The sequence below is a fragment of the Melospiza georgiana genome, chromosome 10, assembly GCF_028018845.1.
Source record: "Melospiza georgiana isolate bMelGeo1 chromosome 10, bMelGeo1.pri, whole genome shotgun sequence".
In the NCBI taxonomy this organism is placed as follows: Eukaryota; Metazoa; Chordata; class Aves; order Passeriformes; family Passerellidae; genus Melospiza; species Melospiza georgiana.
In genome coordinates this window covers 18,997,531-19,021,346 of record NC_080439.1, presented here as the reverse complement: position 1 = coordinate 19,021,346, position 23,816 = coordinate 18,997,531, and the positions used below count along the sequence as shown (strand labels likewise).

General features: G+C 42.5%; 2 protein-coding genes across 4 annotated transcripts in view; one reads left to right on the top strand and one right to left on the bottom strand.

Moving 5' to 3' along the window:
• The window catches only part of NGEF (neuronal guanine nucleotide exchange factor), a 37,257-nt gene extending 27,076 nt beyond the window's left edge, over positions 1 to 10,181 (bottom strand). The window contains exons 1-2 of the mRNA XM_058031555.1: positions 9,914 to 10,181; positions 6,508 to 6,622 (exon numbers count right to left, since the gene is read on the bottom strand). Coding sequence (XP_057887538.1) covers positions 6,508 to 6,622; positions 9,914 to 10,181 — 383 coding nt within the window. The remainder of the gene's footprint in view (positions 1 to 6,507; positions 6,623 to 9,913) is intronic.
• Positions 1 to 23,816, top strand: part of NEU2 (neuraminidase 2) — a 38,088-nt gene that overhangs the window by 1,704 nt on the left and 12,568 nt on the right. Inside the window, exon 2 of one of the 3 annotated variants that reach the window (XM_058031558.1) lies at positions 1,699 to 1,802. Coding sequence is in view for 1 of the 3 variants with exons in the window: in XM_058031557.1 (XP_057887540.1) it covers positions 8,350 to 8,358 (9 nt within the window). In the remaining 2 variants the exon portion in view is untranslated. Of the gene's footprint in view, positions 1 to 1,698; positions 1,803 to 2,621; positions 2,893 to 8,287; positions 8,359 to 23,816 lie in introns of those variants that run through there. The other 2 variants (XM_058031559.1, XM_058031557.1) reach the window with 2 other exon arrangements.

Below are 23,816 nucleotides of genomic sequence, written 5' to 3'. Positions count from 1 at the left end.
AAACAAAACAAGAAATACTGAGAAATACTTTTTCTCCCAACTGAGGTGACAGAGTGTTCCCAGTACTCATGGGACTGGAACAAAAAAATTATATTTAGCAAGAAGGAGATATTTCTGTCCTACAAAATTTGCTGGGATTTTCTAAGTCTTGCTTTTCTGTTTGGGGACAAAACAGAAAGCTTTTAAAGTTTGACACAAAAACTAAAGTCAGACAAACAAGTGATTCTGTCAGAGTGGTCTGGTGACTGGGATTTTCACGCTGGGAGTGGGGGATCCAGGTCAGAGTCAGAGATGTATTATTCCCTTGCATCCCACATGTTACTGCCTGTTCCAGGGCAGGTCAGTGTCTTCTGGAGCTGCTCTGCTTTCTCTGGTCACTCAGAAAGGTTCTTGAACATGCTAAATGCCCTATTCACCAGATACTACTTTAAGTCAGTCAATACTGAACTATTTCTGTGAAGTAGAATAGCTGTAAGATACTCCCTATTTCCACAATTGTTAGGATTTTGTATGTAATTTAAGCTGATATAGCTGCTCAATTCTACTTGGTTTTTTTTTTTTTTTTTCACTCAACTCCCTGAGGCAAATATCTACCTCTGCTTTTATGCCTGCACTCACTCAAGCTTATCCCATTCACAGTTAGCAAGTCTGGGCAGCTAAACTCTTGGAAAATGATTCTCTTTTTTTGGTGGAACTAGATCTATGTGTGCATTGTCTCACTACAGAGTGAGCTGTAAGTGAGTGCCAACAGAGCAGAAGTGGCAGACGTGCAGATAGATGTCAAGACTGTGGCAGTGCCACCTTGGATAATTTTTCACTGCTGTGAAATGGCAGGCTCAGGCCTGGAGGGGTTTCTACTCCACCTGATCTTAAACATGAGTTGGAGTTTAGAGGAAGTGTACTTTTTTCTCTCTCTGTAACAACAAGCAATTTGATCCAGAGCCTAAAGAGTTTTTCCCCAGTTACCAAAATCAGCATGAACTCATGATGACAAACCAGTTTTCTCACTACAATCCCTTTAATTAATCCTAGAATTCCTGGTCTAGTTGTAGGAGGAAAGAAAGAATCTGACCACTAGAACAATATACCTTAAAGCCCCATAATAATTCTCCTGCAGCACTGTGTGGTGCCCTGTTGGTGACAGAAGTCATGCAATGCCCCAACAGACCCAATCCCAGTTTTTTCTCTGGAACTCTTAGGGTCTGTAAGCATAAAGGCACTGGAGAGGATCCTTGGTGGCCATGCTCTATTGACATGGGGCATGACCATGGTTCAGCTCCCTGTGGACAAAGGGAAGGTGTTTGAGCTGGCATGTATTCTGCAAAGAAGGGTTTCTGTTGCTGCAGACTGTCTCCAGCTTCGCTGTACTGCTGCTAGAAAAGATTTGAAATACTGGCTGACCTGGTCCACATTGTGTTAAAAATGTGATGATTGATGAGAGTTTATAATTAGTTTATTGCAATTATCTCATTTAAGTTACGCTTGAGGGATGAATTCCCAATCTTGGTTTGTATTTTCAGGCACTAGTAATTTTGAAAAATGAGTAATCATTTGAATTAAGATTTATTATGTGTATTTCAAATCAAAAGCGATCCTCAGAATAAAGCTGTGCAAAGAGCTTGTTTTCAAATGAAATTTAAATGCATTTTCTAAATGTTGTCTTATAGCAATTTTTAGAAATTATATCTCCTCTTCTAGAAACTAAAAACAGAAGAGGCAGCCCAGCAGATCTTATTCATGAAAAATCCCCCAAACTCTTCTAGTCAGTGGGAGTTTCACACCACGAAAGGCCACAAGATGAGGTAAGAAGCACTTTTAAAATCTGAGCTAACCAAATTATTGAGAAGTGTGAAGTTACTAATAGATTTGAATGTTATACCTAGTCAAGGACTTCTTCATACCTCAGTTTCATTCAGCTTCCCTCTGTTCATGTGTATATTTTAACAGTGATTTTGGTAATCAGTATATCTTGGCACTTTCTGTTCCTGATTTTTGACTTTTTAATGGTAGACAGGCAGAAATTCTCATCCCTAGTATTTTTAGATCCTAAAGCCTAGGAACATATCTGCTCTTCTGAGGCTCCTTAATCTTTCATCAAAACACCTTAGTTATATCTGTTGGCAGCCTTACCAATAACTAAAAATGTTCAGAAATTCCGTTCGTGAGATCTTTATGTGCTTCTAACATTTAGATGCTCATAATCATCAGGGTTATCTTTTTACTTACTGACCATCTGTCAGAGACAAGGGGTTTTTTTATATATTAAAAAAATTAACTATTTATTAGACTTAGGAAAATATTATTGGATCCCTGTTGTTCTCTCCTTCAAGAAACTTTGCTTTCTGTTGGTATGCAAAATCGACATTTTGGGGTTGCAAGGGTTTTATCTTCTCCACACTCATGAAAATCCATAGAATTATAGGCTCTTTTCCACTGCCACAATGCACACAAATTTTAGACTTAGATTTTAGCACCTAAAATTCCTGAGCTCCTGCCCGTGGAGAGAACATGTGTTGTGCTGAGGGCTGAGAGAATTTCCAATATTGTAGCTGTAAAAGCTGCCTGGTCCAGATCTAGGCACTGTGAATAAAGGCCATGTCTGTGATCAGCATGATGAGAAATCCACTTGACTGAAAAACAGAAGGAGCAAGACTCAAGCATGGCGAGGAAGAGGTCTGCTTCTGGACCAGGGGATTGCTATGAAGAAAGGAACTCACCCACAGCTGGATGCTTCAGGAAGTGGTGAATAGGAAGAGACTAAAATTTGGCACTGGAGCTAGGAGGAGGGATGGATTACTAAGATTGTATAAGGAGCCAAATGGTGAAGAGCCTGTGGACCAAAAGAACACTGAGATATCAGCCACAGGTGGGAAAGTGAGAAGAATGTGTCTGGTAAGTAGTAGGCTGAGGAAATTGTCTGGGGAATTACAAGTTGAAGCTGATAGAAAAGGAGTGAAACAAAGAGATTGATGGAGAACTTGGGGGTCAGGGCATGTCCAGATGAAGCAGATCAGATTGGGAGACCTGGAGGGCAAAGCAGAGACCTTGCACAGTAATGAAAATATGAGTGGGCTGAAAAGCCTGGCAAGCAGAGAATGGGTGGAAGAGGTGGGCAGACTGGGATTGGGATCTGCATTGGCTGTATGCTGGAAGGATGCTTTATTAGAATTGTGTATGTTATTGCTTGCTATTTTGTGTGATCCTGTAAAATATGAGATTTTCACAGTAATGACATTTTAATATCTACAGGGGCTATTTTTACTGAAAATGTATTGGTTTTTAAAATACTTCTCCCTGCAAATAGACTTAGACTTTTCAGGATGTAAATTGCACAAAAAGAGGGATAGGAAAAAAAATCTATTTATCTCCGAAAGAACAAAAATTTGTTGTAGAGTAACAAAATTTAAAGATTTGGTCAACAGGTGTTTGCACCAGCTATTCATGACTTCACCACTTGCAAGTTGAAGCACCATTGGCAGCATAATGAGGAGGTAACTTAAGGAAATGTATTTCATAAATAGAAGGAAACTTGCTCAAATATGGTATGAGTCCTTTTGCAATCCAGGTCCTGGACTCTCCAGAGGCTCTTCCTGCCCTTCTGGTTAAATCAGGCTATAAGAGCAGTGCCCTCTGCTGCCCAGGACCGAGAGTGCTGGGCTAAGGGATGCTGACCCTCACTCTCATGAGCACCCTTCAGAGTGCTGTGCTATTTCACGTGTGCTCTGCTTCTCTCTAATACATGTATTTGCAGGAATTCAAACAAGCTAGATTCCCTCTTGCTGCCGGAGGTGACTATTTGTATTCATTGTTGTAGCACTTCCATTCTTTGACCTCAGATCAAATGTCACCAAAGGGTTTTTAGATGGTCCTTGTTTATTTGAATTGGAGGTTTCATAAGCAGCATAAAGAAATAGGTTGCTCTGCACTGGTAGACCAATGGCCTCCATGAGCTTTGAAAAGTGAAATTTCACACTGACTTTCTCTTCCAATGTATCTTCTGTGGCAGCTTTCTATGATCTCTGCACAGCTGCTGCCACACTGGAGCTGGAAGGACTGATCCCAGTGAAAGAACAGCTTTTTATGAGTGCAGCTCCTCCCAGGGCTTTGGCTCTGGTTATTCTGCGAAGCAGAATTTGTGCTAGAAGCTCAGCACTGATATGGTCAGGGCAAGTCAGCTGAGTTGTTGGGAAGTGGCTTGTCAATGTAGGGGTTTGGGCCTTTGTACAATGGGCAAGACTGAGAGGAAGCCATGGAATGTTGTGGAGAGCTCTAGAGTGCTTAGGGGGAGCTGGAGATCATGTAAGAGAAAGGTCATGGGGAAAAAAGATCATTTGAGCATAGGTAGGCATAAAAACTCTCTTAGGAAGTATCTTATGGATGGCCCGTGGCCATCCAGAGTTTGGAGCACCAGCAATAATGTTTGAGGACATCTTGTGTTCAGACATCAATGTTGTGAGATCAGTGAATTACTCTACTGTTCTCAGGGCTTTGAAAGACATGTAGATTCAAACCAAAATCCCATCTGAGTACAATGCAGATGACAATTCCTTTTCCTGAGCTCTTCACTATGTTCCCCAGCTGTGTTTACTTCCTACCCCGAGTGATGTAGCATGGCTATATGTGAAATGACATCCTTGCCTGTGAAGAATCCATTTGTGTCAGACCTGCTGGTTATCTTCATGCAAGGAGAAGGGATTGTGACTGCCCAGCCCTAGAATTTATATGGCTGCTGTAGCTTGTGAATGTGAAGAGATGCAGCACTGCGGGCCCACTTGCCCTCAGGACTGTGGGGATCCACTCCTGAGAATGTCATGGATCTTCCCAGTCCTGGTTTGTCTCTTCTGCAGAACTGCTAGCTTCTGCTTTCAGCAGAATGGTCAGCTGGCAGGCACCAGATTTATTCTTTTGGGGAGAAATTAAATGTATTTCTTGAGACCAGCAGTAATATTTTAAATGTATTATCTGCACAACGGCCATTTTTTCCAAATACAAGTGAGATACTATTGATTACTACAAATAATGGCATTTTTTTAGGCTCTTGCATGCTTTCCCATTGCAGATTTCTAGTGATTCTCCTATAAATTACAACTGATCTTTTGGAGAAGGAAGGAGAACATGGGTTGAATTTGAGCTGGAGCTTGGGTCTCATTCTCTGTTAAATCTCTGTGCTCAATTTCAAGAGATGCCATTCAGCAGGACTGCCTGCTTATAGCAGACATGACTTAGAACCTGTACTGACCTGGCAGGTTCTGTGCACAGCAGCATCTTTGATACAACTGACTCCTAGCACAGGCTCATTGTTTCCAGCTCCAGGGAGAATCAGAAATTGCACATTTCAGAGCTGCCTAAGTGCCAGTGTCAGGATGTCAGACTGACAGTGATGATTATGCTCCAAGGAAAGGATGACAGATAGGTTTGACATTGCAGCAGACTGTGGCTGTCTCATTTCATATGCTCAGTTTACAGCCAAGGGGCAATCAATTTTATCCAAGGCAATTAATTTATTTAAATCCAACTTGACATTTGGCTAAAATGGTTGTGTTGGAGTCCTCTCCACAGGGAAAGGAGCCTGGGAAAGCACTCTGTACTACCCCAACACAGCTGGTCTCAGTAATTAGGACCAGACAGTGCAGCAGGATGCATGCACCCTTAGAGGACAAGTGCTTACTGCTTCCAGCTTGTTCTACAATAGAAGGAGGGACTATCTCACAGTTGTACACACAGGAGGTGAGTAGCTGGAGAATAAGTTTGGGAGAAAACCTCACTTATATTTGAAAATGTAGGGGTAGGTAGCTGCTCCTTTCTCTGCCTAGCTACAGTGGCAAGAGAGCAGGATTGAGGGCAGATTTATGGGATGTATGTAAATTTCTGAGTTATGGGACCAGGGTCTTCTGCTGGACCTTTGTTGTTGAGGGGTTTAAGCCAAAAAGGACTACCTCATTGAAAGCCTCTGTTGCTTATCAGTTCTTTAAAGCAAAAAGCAAACAAAAAGTCTGGATGTTTTAGAAAAAAAATTTTTGTAGCTACTTCTTCAGCTATAAAATCCTGTTTTCCATGCAGGATTGTGTAACAGGCTTCAGAATAGCTCTCTATGAAGGCCGAGAAAGGGATTACCCTGATGCTAGGGTGTTCCATAACAAAATGCTCACAGGCTCTCCTTATCCTCAAGAAACTGCTTAAGGCAGTCTGCCCAGTTTGCTAACACTGCTGGGTGATCCTGCATCACATTCCCCTTTTTTCCACCTTCCCCACTGTCTTCTTGTTCCTCCTCTTTCCTTCACTGTCTTCCCCAAGTGCACATTGATAAGACCCTTTTACCACCATGCTAATACTCTGCTGTAGAAATCATTAAGACTGAAAGCAGCACCACAAGTCAAGGTGAGAAGGCATGGATCAGAGCTACAGCTTAGTCCAGCTGTCCTTCCCAAAAGAAGCATTCTCACTCTGACACCACTGAGTAGTTTTCAGGGAAGGCATGGGGAATACCCTGCATGGGAATCTCCTTACCTTTGAATCAATAATTCATCGAACATTGTTGGATCAGAGTTTGCTGGAGATGGTGATCCCTTATGTGGTAAAACATTCAGAGGCTCTTTGATGGGCTCATAGTTTTTGAGTGAACCTGTGATATAAGAGAAAGCCAAGAGGGTGTTAAAACAGTAATTTTCCTAATTTACCTTTACTGTATGTAGTGGTTTGCTGACACCAAAGGCAACAGGAAAACCACAAGACACACAGGTGGTTACATTTTATCTTTGATTTTCAAACAAGATCAGAGTGTCATCCGCTTGTAAAATGCAAATGCAGCTGAGAAAAGGTGGAGTTGGATTTGGGGTACCAGTTCTTATGTATGGGAGTAGCACTCTCACACTGCAGGCTGGGTCCCAACATGAGTGATTTTCAGTGCAGTTATTTCGGCAGAAAATGTTCAGCTGTGTGTGCCTGTGCATGCCAATATTGGGTTTGCCAAATCAAGGCTTCATTACTGCTCTGCTTTACTGCATTTTCATTCTGAAGATGTTCAGTTTACTAGATAAATCAAGGTTAGATTTGGCGATAGAGGAGCTTTACTTTTAATTACGTCTCCAATTTCCCTCAGATGAACCACTGCTCCTTTCACAGGGAGTCAAAGTTGCATTAAGTCCAAGGCTTACTACTGCAATAGTTGGCAGGAGAGGATGCATCTCACTTTTCAAATGAAATCTCCCATTGTTTGAGGCTTGTTGATAAACGGCCTTGCTGTTTTTTATTAGAAACATTTTGGTCTAAGTCATAAATCTGTTTATCTTTCACACTGGTGACAGGACAGTCCGGTCAGTGCTCTGACTGAAGCAGGGTTCTGATGCACCTTTTAAATAAATTTTCAGAGGGAAGGGATGACATCCAGAGTTTGAAGACTTCCTAAAATAGAGCCAAGGCCTTATGAAATAGTAGTTTGCGTTATTCACTTTGAATAGTTTAAACACTTTATCGTTCTGTCAAAGATTGCTTAAAAAAACCAAAACAACCCAACAATTCTTTTTCCAGTTAAAGAAAAGCATCTATTATGTTTTACAGCTCCTAGGCTATAAGCCAAAGCTGGACTGGTGCAAAGGGTGCCTATATGGAAGCCTTCCCTGAGTTGGATTTAGATAATTTTAAATGGCTTTTCGGTGATCTCATTTCTTGAGTCCTTATTTTTCTCATTTTGTATCCTACTCTGTCTTTTCTGTCTCTTCCTGTCTTCTTGCCTTCCCCTCCCCTCCAGTTGTTCCCTAAGCAAAATGAGAACAGGTTAACATTTGAGCTTGAGTCACATTCTTGGACAGCTGCTGTTCAAATGGATTGGAAGGCAATATAAAATAGCTCACCCATCCCTTGCTTCCATGCGTGTCAGCAAATGCTGTCAGAAGTTCAAATGGGGCTGGTTTAGAAGCACCCACTGTCCAGTTTCGGGAGAAGGAATGGATTCAAGGAAGTAAAGAGAGAGAGCAGAAATGCTGCTCACACAATCCTAGCTGAATTTAAAGGCTGTAGCTCTTAGGAGGACTTGCTACAGTTGCTTCAGAGAAAGAACTATTGCTCCTAGCCCAGGTGTTGCTGTACAGACTGGAGAAGAGACACGTTCCCCAGTGTGCTTGCTGAACAATTGCAGGCATGGAAGGAAAAGCCCTGTTTGGAACCAGACCTGTTTCAGTAGTGGTAATACAGGGAGGGGAGTGGCACAGAAGCACAGGTCAGCATTGTGGATGCTCTAATGAGTTGCTAAGAGAAGCCCTTCTCTTAGCTTGTCCTTCCTCAATGACACAGGCCAAGACATAAGGGATGTCCTCCTCTGCCAACATCCTGATGCCATGATGCTGCAGGTCTATGAAGAAGGTGAGTCCTTCAGTGCTGGTGCTGCTGCACTGCCAGCTGCAGATCACAGGGGTGAGCACCTCCTCGGCAGCTGTGGGGACACTGTGGCACCCAGGAACGGGAGAGAGGGCGTGTCTGTGCTGTGCTAGCTCTGCCCTGGGAGGTGGCGAGAGCGTGGCTCTGCTCTGGTCCTGTCTGCACCCACAGGGTGGAGAGCAGCTCTGCTCTGGCACAGGCAACACTCACTTTGTCCACAAACTTCCTTGCAACAGTAGCAGAATATTAAACAAGAGTTCTTTGCTGCTGTCTGCTTGGAAACTTGGAGAAAGGAGGGAATTTTCCTTCTGTCTGTGCCGCAAGGTTGAATGGACTTTTATACTGAAATTGCATGGCTCCCTTGGTGAGGCAGGACACACCTATTTTCTTGGGGACATTTCCCACACCCCTTTTATTTGGGGGGTGGAGGATGTCTGTTCTTTTTTTTTTCTTAAGGAACTTGATCTACTTTCAGGAGCTGAAGAGGTGGCTTTACTGCTACAAAACAAAGCAATAGCTTTCAGTGGTTTGCACAGCAGTGGAACATAAGCAGTGGTGTATCATCTTGATTGTATATCACCAGCTATCCAAAGTTCATAGTCCAGAGCATTGATTCTGTTAGATTATAACCTGAAAATAGGATAAGGTCACTTTGCTGTGAAGGAGTTTTAAAATTCAGTTTCTTGAAGCATCTGGGAGATGGAAGCGAAGGGCATTTTTTATGTTCCCAGTTCCAGGTCTCTGTTGTTTTGGACTTAGATTAGAACCACCTCAATTTCCTTCATGCAGCCCTGTTTCCAATGCTTCTCAGTGTGTTGCAGTAGCTCATCTCCTGGCACTCTCTTCATTTCTCCTATCTTTCCCTTGCTTCTTTCACAGACAGCTGCTCAGACAAGGTTCCAGCTCTGGCACATGAAAGATGCCTGGTTCCAGCCTGGCCTTGCAGTAATGCTCTGTACTATTCATAGTCAGGGAGAGCCAATGCATTCCTTTTTTACTGAAGCCATGGCTGAATGCATCTATGTTCTGGATAGTGCTCCTGTTGTTTCAACCTCCTTGTTAAAAGGGAGCCTAGGTGTTTCTTACAGCTCTCTTCAGTGCAAAGTAGCAGTAACTGCACTTTCACAGAAGTCTTGTTCGTCCCTCAGAAGGAACTATTGCAATTTCCTCTGGTTTTGCTGACTGTTTTCTTTACTTTTGAACATTTATTTCTGTATGCTAAAGTCCCTGCTTCATTGACAGCTTCATGTCTTTCTCTAAGTTATTTTTCTCCTACAGAGCAGAGGGGTGCAGTGCAGAGTCCCACATATGTTTAGATTCTCTGTCATGAAATGTCTTTAAACATCCAACCATTTTATATTTCCAAGCTGAAAAAAGAAGGATGGCCCTCCTCTGCCCACTGTGCTGTAGGGCAGGGGTGTTCTGTTATGTGCTGACAGCTGAGCTGCTTTCTATCTTCCCGTCCTTCTGTTCTATTGACTCCTCTAGTTCCTAACCTCACTGGAAAAAGAAGCATAATGCTGTTTGGGTCAGTACTCACCTGTAGCATGCTGCATGTGCGTTGCCTCTCTCGAAGTCTTTCTTTTCCCTCTGTTTGGCAGCCTCATGGATCGGTAGTACCTGGAATTTCTTTGGATAGCAATGTACTGTGTGTGCAAGTCCCCCTCGTGCGTCACTGGGTTAGCACCTGCTGACTCTTCCTCACCCTCAGAGACCGAACCTGACTCTCTCAGTCCGTGCTGAGAACGGCCCTGCCAGAGCCCGCCAGTGGAGAGCCTGTGGGTGGCTTCTCTCCCATGCTCCTCCATGGCTTCCAGAGCTGGTCTCTATAGCAACTGAGACGGTGGATCAGCAGCAGAGCAGCAGAAGACAGGTAGCCTACACAACTCCATCAGCTTTATCTGAATTACAGCTGGACACAGATAAAACAGAACGTAACAGGAGAAGAGAGGACAAAGTTCTGGTTAGTTCAGAGGCCATAGTCCATCATCTGATTAGGATAACAGAGACTATACAGGACTTTTATCAGAGATGATTCTGACATCATCACCTTACAAGGCTTATTCTCATGTCCTGGACATTGCTTTGATATGTTCATGGTTGTCATTCCATGACATTTGACAGATGTTACTGGAAGAATGTTGTATTTTGGTTTGGTATTACTGGTTGATTTAGAGTGTATAACAGATAGTGCCCATGACCTTTTTTATGAGGGTGAAAATGTTACGGAATAGAAGGTTAAAGCTGAAGAGAAAGCTCAGTAAATCTGTCTATTATCTGTATACTCCTCCATGTAATAGAAGAATTAATGCCTTTTACAGGGCTGGGTGCCTTCTAATACTTATCGACAGCACTCATGCCTGCTGTGCAGGTAAGTGAAGAAAAATCCATAACTGTAGGGCATAAAGGTAGAAGAGACAAGATTATATAGTCCAGAGGTTTGATTTGCTTTCCCAAAGTTCCCCTCAAGTGCCAGTGTACCTCCTTATTGACACAATGACTTCAGCACAAAATTTCTCTGCTCTTTGTGTCAGTACATGGACTATGCCTGGACTCCCAAGAATTTTTAGGAGGCGCATCACAACAGCAAAACATCAGTTGATCTTTCAGCCTTTGTAGGACTGGGTAAAATATGAACAGATTACTTAAGCATTCTCTGGTCCTTTGCTAAATTCTTTCAGCTGTCAAAGTCTTCCTGAATATGTAATATGATTTTGTGACTGATGGGGCTGTCATGAGTAATAGAAAGAGATGCCGTATAGAAAATGTGAATATAAAATTGACAGCAAGCTGAGACAAGGGCATAAAACTGTGCTGTGGATTAGTTAGATGCTGTTTTAAGAAGTCACATGTATCATTGGTTTGTTATGTTACAGTATATCCAAGGCACAAGATATCTTAGAAAGTAGGTGCTTCAATTTTTATGCATCTTCTGCAATCTCTGTGAACTCATGTGTTCCACAAACATTTCTCATGCTTGTCCCTGGGGTCACTCTAGCAGACCCTGGGACATCAGGGACAATTGGGCCATCATCTGTGAATCCTCTGCTTTCCAATATTTTTTGAAGGCACTATGATTTATCCTTATAAAGAGAAGGTCACTCCCTGAAATCATGCACTGGGCATGAGCTTCTTGGCTCTAGAGAGGAGAAAGTCTGCTTTCTTCTTTCATTACCTAACCACAGCATGCAGCTCTAAATTTGGATCCTGACTTCAGCTCTGCCTTTTGGGCTGTTTGGAGCTATGGTGGTTGCTCTGGGACTGTTTCCAGAGTTAATGGAAGTGTATGAAGGACATATTTGTCAGTGGTGGTGTTAAGTTTGGTTTGTAAACTACTCTGAGGTACAGAGATTCACTAAGCCTGTTTCTTTTTCTGTGGGTGTGTGGAACAACAGAATAAAAGCAGCTGCTGTTGGAGATAGTTTGAAAAGAGAGAAGAGGCTACTCCTTCTCCTCTGCCTTTTTTTTTTTGTCCCAAGACTAGAGCCCCAGGGACTTGATCCTTGCAACTGTGATGGAAGTGTATCTTAATAATTGTAGTAAGTGGACTACAATTAATATTACAGCAGTAATCCTACTTAACCCCAAACTCTAACAATTGTTACATTTTTATTTATTTCTCTTCTGTAGATTATTTTATGCCTTGGCACTCAAGGAGATGAACCTATGACAATCTCCTCTACATCAAAGTTCCTCTGTGCTTCAAGAGGCCACCCCTTGTCCATGTGACTCATACTGGGGCCTGTGTCTGTCATGACCTTTGCCAAGCTGATGAATCTTGCAATCCTTTGCAAATTGCTGCTAGTATTTTATTGAAAAAGTGGATAAAGTTTTCAGTAGAACTGCTCACCAGTCAGGAGTAGTTTCAAAACCATTAAATGTCCAAAGGGACCATTAGGCAAAGAGATGAACATGTGTGTATGGAGAAGACTGTTTTCCCCTTTCACCTACCTGGTGAATATGAGAGAGTACATGGATGTCAATGCTGAGCTTTTACAAAGATCCTTGGCAGAGAAGGAGCCCCCTGCATGGCCAGGTGATACTCAGCTGAGTTACCCAAAGACTTATCTATGTGTTCAGTACCCCTGGCAAAACTGTGTGCTTCTCTTTGCCAGATACTCCTTTTGTTCATAAGAGGAGTGAAGGTGCCTGTCCTGAAAAATTAACTTGTTTCCAGGTTATCAAACCATCCCTAACAAACAAGATTCTTGACCAGAAGTGAAGATAGCAATGGATGAGAGAGAGACTTGCATGTTTTCTAGGAGAGGCAGAAGGGGCAGTCATTTAATGTGGTGGTTATAAACAATATATGCTGTTTTTTACTTTCTTCAATGAAGAATTCAAGAACAGAATGCATTTCTGAAGTCATAAATCTGATTGCAAAATTGATACTCTAAGAAAGTACTGAGAAACCATTTACTAATATGTCAATCAAATAGTTCTGACTTTTCCAGTAATTTAGGTATATTAAAAAAACTAGGGATGTGTTTGAATGATGCATTCAAATTTAGTATTACTTTTTCTCTTGTAGCAGTCAAACTATTCTGTGACAGAGAATAGCTCAAGCATGTGTGGACCTTAACTACCCCTGTCTGAGTGTTTGTAGAGAATTTTTGAAGAAGATATTCATCTCTGATGGTCAGAGGTAGATGAGTGCCAGGTCTTTTGTCAGGAGTACCCCCTCCCAAGTATATCACATGCCACCTTGAAGTCACATGGCTTGAGTCACCACTCACCTGAATGTGCTTTGCAGGCAAACACTTCCCTGGAGCTCATGGAGACCAAAGTAGCAGTCTGTAGGGAAAAGAGAAAGATGGCAACAGTGAAGCCAGAAAGTGATGCACATACAGCAACACTAGAAATATGCATTTTGACTCACACATAATCCAGCCTCCAGGAATTTGACTGTATATAAATTTTACTTGCTTATGTAAAAAACTGGCATTTACCAGCAAATGCCATGAATTTTTACAAGAACAGCTGAACTCAGGGATGTTGGGTAAGATGCTGATACAAGTTGTAAAAGGGACTGAGGTTCCTGGAACAGTGTGGACCTGGACACATGGATGTGTGTAGGAAACAGGGAGTGCTGCTACCTCTGGGAGGGTGGGACTGGAGGTGTTTTCAAGGCATGGGCTGGCTGTGGGCAGGACTACTGTATAAAGAGAGTGGACTTAGAGGGATGTGAAGAGTATCAGATGTATCAAAGCTGTTTTAGGTGTAACTTCTGTTAACCAGTTATGGCTAATCAAAGTTAAGGATGCTTTTAGTAGCAGAGCTGCAGACTGAAAGCTGAGATTGCAGCTGTGCAGACCTGCAGGTATTTCAAGTGGGTTTAATATGGACAGTTTGATGTGGGAGTCTGGAGCAGGAGGAACATTCTGGCACCAGTTGAGCATCTCTCCCTCATCCCACGATGTGCCAGGCAGGCACAGCTAAACGAGTCATGGTAGAGGCAGACTGTGTGGTCTGTCACTGGTGGCAGCCCCGGTGGGCACTGGTAGCAGAGGGAGCTGCTGGGGGCTGGCAGCCCTGGAAAGCCACCTGCCTGCCTCAGCTGTTGCTGAGACAGGAGGGGTGCAAGTGGTGTCTGAGCTGCTGGAAAGAGCCACCTCCTTCCCTGCCAAACCTGCTGCTCCACACACCCTGGCCCCTCTCTCAGTGGCAGTTTTCCAGAGCTCCAGCACAGCAGAGCAGGCAGCTGGATCATGGATTCTTTGCCTCCCTAGTACTTTGCTGTCCTGGATAATGGGCTATTTTGGTGTGCCTGGTGCTGGCCCTGATCTGACAGCCTGTGTCTCTGGGAGGGTTTTTTCTGCACCCTCTCTTCCACTGCCACAAGGCAATCATTTGTGTGGGACTTATTTGGTTCAGTGTTGTCAGCCTTCCCTGTGATAGAAGGGGTGCAGCAGGACAAGACTGGTGGCTCTCCTTGCTGGTGAATCCAGTCCTTCAGTAAATTCCTAATTCCTCTTTAAAGTGCGAAGGTGTATTGGCTGACTGAAAAGTGTTAAGTACTGTAATAAGGGAGTAAACACAAGGATTTTGAAATTAAAACTGCTCAGTTTGCTGATACTAAACAACACTGTTGCCCAGCCTGGAAGAGTAATGAAGATTGCTTAATTAATACCAGAAGACAGACAGAAATCTCCAGCTGTGTAACTCAGGGATGTTTCAAACCAGAAAATAACAGGTATGACTACAACTTGACTGAATGCTTTGCCTATATAGGGACACGCAGTCACAGAAGAATTCCCTTTGTCTGACTGTGTCCCTACCACCACCAGGAATGAAGACAACAGTATTGATGTGTCTGAGTGTCCACTAAAAATATGCAGGTGGGTGCTTTCATCACACAGGGCAGTGAACGCCTACTCTGAGTAACCTAACGCTGTTTTAGTTTTGCCATCAGCTCAAATCCATCCATGGCTGGATGCCCCTGTAAATGATGTCTAGTTCCACATCATTTTGTTTTGGGGCTCAATGCAGAAATTGCTGTCTAGGCTGTAGCGTGTTTGTGCTGTAGAAAGGCAGAAAATCTTGTAATATTTTCTTCCTTTTTATATGTTGAAGTCATCTCAAGTGTAAAAGCCCTATTAATGACTCATCTGGAAGGTTTTATATGTTGAATATAGGAATGCACCTTTCATCCAGATGAACCAGATAGAGCTCTTTTAGGACAAAATTTTGACTTCAAGCTCTTACAAATAACATGACTCCTTTAATATTTCTTCTTTAAATAGTGTCTGAATGTACATACAAATGCTAATTTAGCTGCACCTTAATGGTTTCATTTTCAAATGTTTTTCTTAAAGTCTTGGGCAAACCAAAACCAAACCTCTGCCTCCCACCAGCATCAGTCCCCTATTTCATCCCTGCTTGTGTGTTAGGCAGTGACTTTTTTCCATCTTACATGGTTTTAATTGAAGTGGAATGTCATCTCTATAAACTCTTTCACTGTGCATGATAATGAGGCAAACCCAGCTCTGCTGAAATGCATCACAGTCCAAAATCCAGCAGCAGCCCTTACTCACCGACAGCCACTCTTGCTCATGCGGGTGCCAAACCCTCAAGGAGTGCCACATGCGAGAGGACCCTGGCAGAGGCTCTGGGGCTGTGCCCAAGCTCAGGCCTGCATTTGCACTGGGAGATATTTCTGTCTGAGTCAGGGGAATAGTAACACCCACAGACTCAGCCCTAGGCTCTGGCAGATTTAGATCTCAGCAGATGCAGCTATGAATTCATTTAGCCTCATCAGTGGTTGAGGTGAAGACTTGGAGTCAGTGTCAGTGTGCTGCTCTCACTTGTCCTGCTGAGCCACCCCTGCTCCAGGGGGACTGACTTTCAGCAGAAGGATGTACGGGCGTGGTAACACCTTACCCTAAAGCTCTCATAGCCCTCAGCTGCCTGACTACACAAATATTTATATTTTCATTGTTCCTGGTTGGGATTGCCATCCTTGGAAATGTTTACGATCCTGACACTTCCTATTAAATGGTGGCAAAAGACAGTTAAGTGCATGTCCCTGTCCAGAGCAACGTACATGACAAAGGAATTTCAACTATTTAGGTGCAAGGCCAAGGTATTATTTGATTAAGGCACAGAGGTGGAGACAAACAGGTGGAGCATGAGAACAGACTGACCAGAGAGTAACACATGGACCAATGAGGTTCGCGGCAGAAGCCAGAGAAAATTAGACAATAAGTTTGAGAATGCTGGCTGAAAGAATATCAAATAGTTTTGACAAATAGAATATCAAATAAATTAAATATTTTGTGCTCATTTTGTAAATAAGATTGAATTCTATAAACAGCCTTAACAGAATCAAAATACAACCAGCCCAATTGTGAGATAGTCTTTCAGCTGAGGAAGCTAACATAACGGTTCTATTGCCATGATTCAGTGTTGGTACCTTATTTATAGCAAGCAAAACCAAGACAGAATTATATAGTTCATTACACTTCTGTGACAAGAAAACCCTTTTTGTCTTGCACATGTTACAGAGAACCTGTTTTAGATACACTTCAGAGACTAAAAATAAATACATTGGACCCATATAATAAATCCTCCAAACCATGTGCTTTCGAAACCCAAGACCAAGTGAATGAGGATAGAGAGAGAAACCAGTACATTTAAAGTGGCTAAAAATTACTCAGATGTTCTTGCTAGCTCTAAAAATATTTCTGGAATGAAGTCTGGCATTGTGGGTAGCTCTATGCATAAAGGTAAGCCACGTGTCCATAGGACCACCAAATAAGTGTGTTCTACAAATGTTATGACACATGACAGAAGAGGATATGTGCCTTCATACAATTCCCTCTGCATGAAACATGAACTATTTCACTATTTCATGCAAATTAACCCATTATATATATATATATATATATTTGCTTTTTATTATAAAACTAATATACCAAAAATATGACCTTATTTCTATTCCTTTCCTTAAATTATTAGACATGCAATGGTGAAAATGCACTTTTGCTTGAAGATTTTGAGAGAGTCCTGAGAAGTGAAATGTATAAACCTCATGCTTGTTCATCTGACATCATTGATATCTCTCTACTAACAAGAACTCCTGCCTCTAGAGGAAGCCCCCTTTCCTTCTTCCTGCTGTTTATGAAATGTTCTTGCCATTGATGCCATCCCATTCCTTATTTCTGCTGAGAAGATACTAGTGAAATAGTTGCTAAGTAGCTGTGACTGAAAACTCATGAGGTTTTCCAGGCTTATCTCGGGAAGGTAAGTGAATAATTAAAAACCAAATCCCTGTACCTTCTAGGCTGGGGGGAGTACACAATTATCAGCTCAGGGCTTAGGGGCAAATTGCAGGATGTAGCCTCAAAGCAGGAGATACCCATGTACTCTGCAAGTACGTGCACAGGAAGGCTCTCAGCAGTCTGCCTGATGATCTCTTCTGTTTTGCAGGACTGCATGTAGGAGTTGTGAGTCCTTGTTCCTTTTTGTTTGTTCTGTTTGGGCTGTGGGAAGCCTTCTAGCCACGGAATGTGCATACAATGTAGAGCTTACTTAAAAAACTTAAAGGACTAAGGTATGGAAGCTTTAGTCTCTGATGAAATGATTTAGTCAAAAACATAGTATGAGAAATAATATGCAGGGCATAATGCCTTGCTGAAAGCAGAGAGGTTTAGTAATGCTAGGACAATTGTAAAAGGAGGATTAATAGATGTCTTGATTGAAGCTTTTCAAGACAGACTCATTAGTAAGCAGACAGGCCAAGTGTCCCTTGGGCAGACAAGACCTATGCTGCTCTTGGGGAAAAATATAATGATGCCCACTTCTATTTCTAGATTTGCTGGTTGTGTATTAGACACTTGTTATGGAAGAAATGAGCATGGGTGGTTGTTTGAACTGCAGAAAGGTAAGAATTCACAGGGTTTTTCATTTGAAAGCTTCAATACAGAATCAGGGAAAGAGAAGGCTAATTTTGTTGATCAAGAAATACAGTTCTCACTTTTTCCTCCCTTGGTGTTTATTGGGTGGAGGGTCCAAGGTTTGCCTGTTTGGTGAATCTGCTTGCAAACGTGTAGCTACAAGAGAGCCAGAAGTCACTAAGACATCAGTATCTTGTTAGGCTGGTTTCTGCCAGTTTGAAAAACCAGGCAGGTTTGGAGTGCTGCTATGCCATACTCTCCTTGTCAACTGCATCAAGCTAATTTCAGCTAATTTCAAATGTGGCATGAGCTGATTCTATTCTTACAGCCTGTTACTCTGACTGCAGGGGTCTTTAGTAACTCAGGAAAAGCACTTGATACACAACTCTGGAAGCTCATCAGCAAACAGCATTGACTGATGCAAACTTCCCTTCAGCACGGCCGTTTCTGGACCCTGGTGGGAACACAAGCTTGCTGGGCTGCAGCTCCCAACACAGAGCAGCCTCTTCTCTCCCAGTACTGGGGGCTAGCCCAGTGCTTATGCCATCAACCCCAAGCCTTCCCCACTTGCCTCTAATTTGCCAGCTGCAGCACTAGCCAGCATGGCACTGTAGAAGATGAGGGACACATGCATGTACATGCACAGGGAGTCTCCATCTTGTCACATTAGTGCCATTCCACTTTACCCAAGTGCTGGGAAAGGTTGGCAAAACTTTCCCTTCTGGAACTTTCCTTCTAACAGCAGGTTTTACCCTCCTCTCCATTCCCACCTTTTAAGCACAGAAAGAGGAAGGCTGGGACAAGGGTAGTTAATCTCATGGCTGCAGCACAGGATCGGGTTCTGGGAGAGTAGATGTAATTTCTTAGCTCTACTGCAGTTTCCTGGGCAGTCTTGAGCATGTCAGTTCCCCATCTCTGGACTGGGAGCAGTACATTACAGTTTGTGAATACTCCTGCATTTTTCTGCAGTCTTTTTTCTTCTGAGTTACTTGAGCAGGAACTCAATGTAAGTGCAAGAGCATGACATGAGATAACCTGATGTGCACAAAAGAACTCTGAAACATAATGTAATTAAAGGAAAAAATGAACTCGTTTGAAAATTCTCTTGATTTTGGTTATTTTTCATTTCATGTTTTCTACATTTCAGTCCCCAAGTGAAAAGCAAGCATCTTGTCTAGATTTCTAGTTCCTCCCCCTGCTGTTCTTTTAAGTTTTATTTGAGCTGACTGCAACTGCTCCTAAAATAGGCTCTTGTTTTAGGAATTGCTCCCTTTTGGAACAGCAAAGTCCAAATTTTGCAGATTGAGCAACCTGCTTGACCTGTTTTATCATGGACATCTGTTTCCAAGATGATTTCACATAGGAAAGAGAAGGCAAGAGGTAGATGAGACTTCCAGATTGTTCCAGGCTGTTACTGAGTCTTGTCAATTTTCCTTATTTTAGATATGATGGAGCAGTTTCCATGGGGTGCTGCTTGGAAACATGTATTATTTCCTCCAGTAACTATTGGGGGAAAAATTATAATTGCCTATAGAAATCACAGAACAAGCTACTTTCAAAAGGAAAAGCTGAGTGAAATCCCCAGGCACTGGCCACATACTCAGGGACAGATGAGGGTAATTATATTGTTAAAGCATTTTATATTGTCTTGCAAATGTCCTGGGCAAAATATAGCAGTGTGGGACAATGGGTTCTTTGGGTTCTTCTTGTCTGGCAGTTAGTATGGTGTTTCATACATACTCCTGTATTTAGAGTTTTTCTTAAAGTAGTTTCAAGTTAACAGTCCCAATTTGTAACTGTAGAAAATCAGCCCTGAATAAAATACCTGTCTGTCTCATAAAATGGATGCCAGCCAATTAGTACTTCTTGCAGGTTCAGCAAAATATTCTAAATAGCTTTCATTATTTTAGTGCAATTTCCTACTTCCAACTAGGTCTGGAAGTGACAGCTCCACTATAACGGTCAAATCTGTTGATAGTTTAAGATCAGAAGAGCTAGCTTGTTCTTATAAAATTTGAGTCCTTGTTTACTTTTGTGCATTTAAAAATACACATAATTGCTGGGAGAGAGTTCACAGCTACACTGGATACACAGCAATTGGCCTCCTGAGAGTGAAAGGAAAAATTGGCTCAGGGGAAGGATCAGCCTGGAGGTAAGAGGAAAACAGGCTGTTTTTCATATTTCCTGTCTTTATTTATATATATCTTTTAAAGAAAGATCACACATAAACCATTTGACAGGAAAAATCACAACTTGTGCTGCCCCTGGAAAAAGACACACAGCTTGGTTTGGTTTGGGAATGTTTGCTGTTCAGGTGGTCACATTAATGCCATTTTGTACAGTCTGGGTCTCCCCTCTGACTAGGCTTCCTCCCTGTGGGTGGTGGATTTTATGCCTACTAGGTTGTGCCAGTGGTGCCTCTCCTCTCTGTCAGCCAGTATTTCAACAGTGTCATAACTGTGCTCTCTCTGGCTCGCACAGGACTCCTTCAGTTCTTTCTTGGGCACTGGATTTGTGCCTTTGTTTGTGGCCTGAGGTTTCTTCCTCTGGCAGTTCCTCTTCCAGCATCCCCCCAGAACAGGATTTTACTCACCTGACATTCAGGGGCTGAGCCGGTCTCTCATTTGCCATCGGGATGAGGTATTCCAAAAAGTCTGAGTTAAACTCCCCCAGATTGTTCGGGATTTGCAATTCAGTTGTGGATCCAGAGGCAGGTATGTCCTACACAAGTTCGGTGTCCTTCAGTCCTTGTACCTTCATGTCAGTTCTGCTTGTGAGTAAAGTGTGCCTCAGATTTTGTTTGCTCAGTTTCCAGAGTCACAGCAAACACAGTGTAAAGGAACAGCTTTCTCTTTACCCAGATAAGTTAGTACAAATATGCCCTGAACGTCCTTTGCACTGCTTGTGCCAAGGCTTAATGACAGGGGATTGTTAAACCTCCCGTATAAATCTTTAACAACTGGGCGAAACTTCGGTCCAAATCTGCAAACTCACGTGGAAACAGTAAATAGTATTTGCTTCCATTTTTCAGGCCCACTGGATGAGAAACTGCTCTTGCTTTACATTATTTACAGCCATTTGAGATGAAAAGACCTACATGTTTATGACTATTTTTAGATTGCCATTTTTTAATTTCATGTGTATTCACATACCTGGGCACTGGGGTGGATACAGCAGAGCCAGTCTGGTTTTATTTGAAGGCCTTTTGGATCAATCCAAATGCTTGTGATAATTTTCCCTCTTGAAATAATTTCTTATTACCAGGCTACTTGCTTGCTGTGATTTGAATGTCCCTCTTCTGGGGGCAACTTAGGCCTGGTACTTCAAAGGATGACAAATATTAGTGATTGCTTAGATCAGTGCTATTCCTAGGAGAGATTTTTCCCCTCATCCTTGGATAACTCACTCTGTATTTTTAAGACTTCATTTGGATTGACACTTAGAAAAAGCATCACATAGCCTGCTGAATTTGATGCTAATCTTGGTTTTTATTTTCATTTTGAAGTTCACTGACCTTGCCAAGTGTCTTGTTTGTTTGCAAATATTTTAATCGGTCACAACATTACTCTTTTTAAGATGCAGCTGTACGCCCAGCCTACTCCATGGAAGATTTCACTGAGTTAAACTTGGGTTAATCTGAGCTCAGACATCATAGATTCATGGTCACCAGTGTCAATGTCCCTTTATACCAGCTGAAGGTTTGGCCTGGCATAGAGGGCTGCCAGCAATTACTCCTGTAATGATTAATCAAGGTTACCATCAGACCTGTGCACTCCTGGTCTGAGAGCTGGCAGGACTCAGGAATGAAGGATGCAGTGGAATTTGGGCTCCTCTCTGTTTCAAGAGTTGCCTAGGGTGAATCTAGCTAGACTTGTGCTTCAGACTTGCTTATCTGGGTGTCCAAGCACTGCAGAGTACACGAAGCAAGGAACTACAGTTTTATTGCATTTTCCAGTCATTAAATTCCTGCAGTGACTCCTCCTCAGTGTTTTTTGGAAGGCTAAATAAATCCTGCTTCTACAATCCACTTTTTGTATTCAAACTTCACCACCGCCTCTCTTCCTTTGCTTCTCATAGATCATGCCATTCATTTTGTTAACGAAAATAAAGTGTATTTTCTTTTTTCTTCCAAATGGGCAAAGTAAATGGAGAAATGGTGTAATGTGTATAATAGGCAGGCTGGTTTTTGGGTGTTGTCTCACACAGGGTGAGGAAGCTTCCCTATGACAAACCCATGACTCACCATGGAGTGCCAGAAGGCTTACAGGTCTGCTGTGGAGTAATGCCCTTTGAGTTAAGGGAATATTGTTTTTATTTTGTCCATTTTTTTTTCACAGGGTGAGGAAATAAATTGTATTTACTGTGAGAGAGGCATCAGCAGCAGGATTCTGTGCTTGGAAAATTCTGTGCTGTTGGAAATCAAAAGTAATATAAGTGGAGTCAGTGGAGTGTGAAGCAGTACAACCCCAAAAAGTACTAGCTCCTCATGCCTGTTGTACCTACAGTTGATAAGGATAGTGAGGTGCTCGTCTCAAATGTGCTCAGAGGCTCTTTTCCCTAGCTAGAACTGGCATTAAAGAAAACAGTGGATGTTTTCTCATCCAAGGGACCCTATTTCCCAAAGAGCTCTGCCTTAGCATTTCCTTCTTACATTCATAATTATTATTACTTTGGCTTTTTCTTGTATTTTTTTTTTCCTTCTTGGACAGAACAGACTTAGTCAAAGCCCAGGTCTGTTTGATTTATCTTCCCAGGTCTGTAGGATTTATCTTCTGCACCAAGGATACCATGTTACCCAATGCCTGGAAGACAGCACATAATGTTTTAACTTAAAATTTGCAGTACTGTGTAATTGCTGCTTCACATGATCTGACCCCACAGACCTCTTGACTTGAACTACAGCTGCCTGACAACAGCAGCTACACTGTACAGCACAGCAAAACCACTGAATTACCTGAGCCAGCCTTGCCTTTCTAATGATGTTGGGAATCAATGGAATCAGGTTTGAGCATTTTGCAAGGGAAATATACATTGGCAATTTTTAATGGACTGCATGTCGCTCACTAGATGTACCATTTCTTGTTTCCTGTTAATTTCTTTTCACATATGCTCATGAGCATTAGCTTCTGAATTCCCTTCCTCAGCCTCCATTTGCAGCTATTGCCATATCTTTCCTAAGAGGTGACACCCAAAACTGAACACGGTCCTCCGAATTCAAATGCTCCATTGTTCAGGATTCTGTCATTATGTTATCTTCTGCATTATTTTTATATCCTCTTATTAATGCACCCACACACCCCATTTGCATTTTTTAACCTTTTTAAAAACGTTTTCATTACAACAATCAGATATAAGGGCAATGAAGTAAGCATGGAACAATAGAAGTGAAGATTTTGATCTTCCTCAGACCTAAACCTGTTTTAAACTTCATTGGTGACACTGATTTTGATTTACACTGAAAGGAAAGAGAAAGGATCAGGCTGTGCATGTCAACAGTGGGACATCCATTTTTGATAGTTACTAAGGAGCAGTTTTGTAAAACAGTTTCAGAACAACATGTTGTTTGGGAAAAGCACTTTTTCTTTTATCAGAAGGCTGGGGTTTTGCAAATAGAGGTTTGTGCTGTGGGCTGGAGGCTGAAGAGCAGTGCTGGAGCCTGGATGCTGGCAGTGGTGTTGGTGGCTGCAGGGAAGCAGTGTGGGGTGCCCGCTTGTTGATTGTGAGACTGTCCTGCACAGGCACTGAGATTGCCTAATTTTAACCTCACAGCAGGACTAAGCAGCACATCCTTCATTTTAGGTGTAGATTTAGCCTTCCTAAGCTGTTAGGTTCTTCACAGCCATGTCTGATACTGACTGGTCCTGGGGAGTGGGCCAAAGGCAGGGAACCCCAGCTGGCTGCAGGGGAATGTGTGGAATCTTACTTAGAGAGGATGAGCTGATAAGGGGAGGTGGGAGGTGGCCAGAGGCAGAGCTACTCTGCCATATGCATGCTGCCACCATTGCCACCACACCAAGCCACACTTGGGACTGCCACTCAGAAGAGATG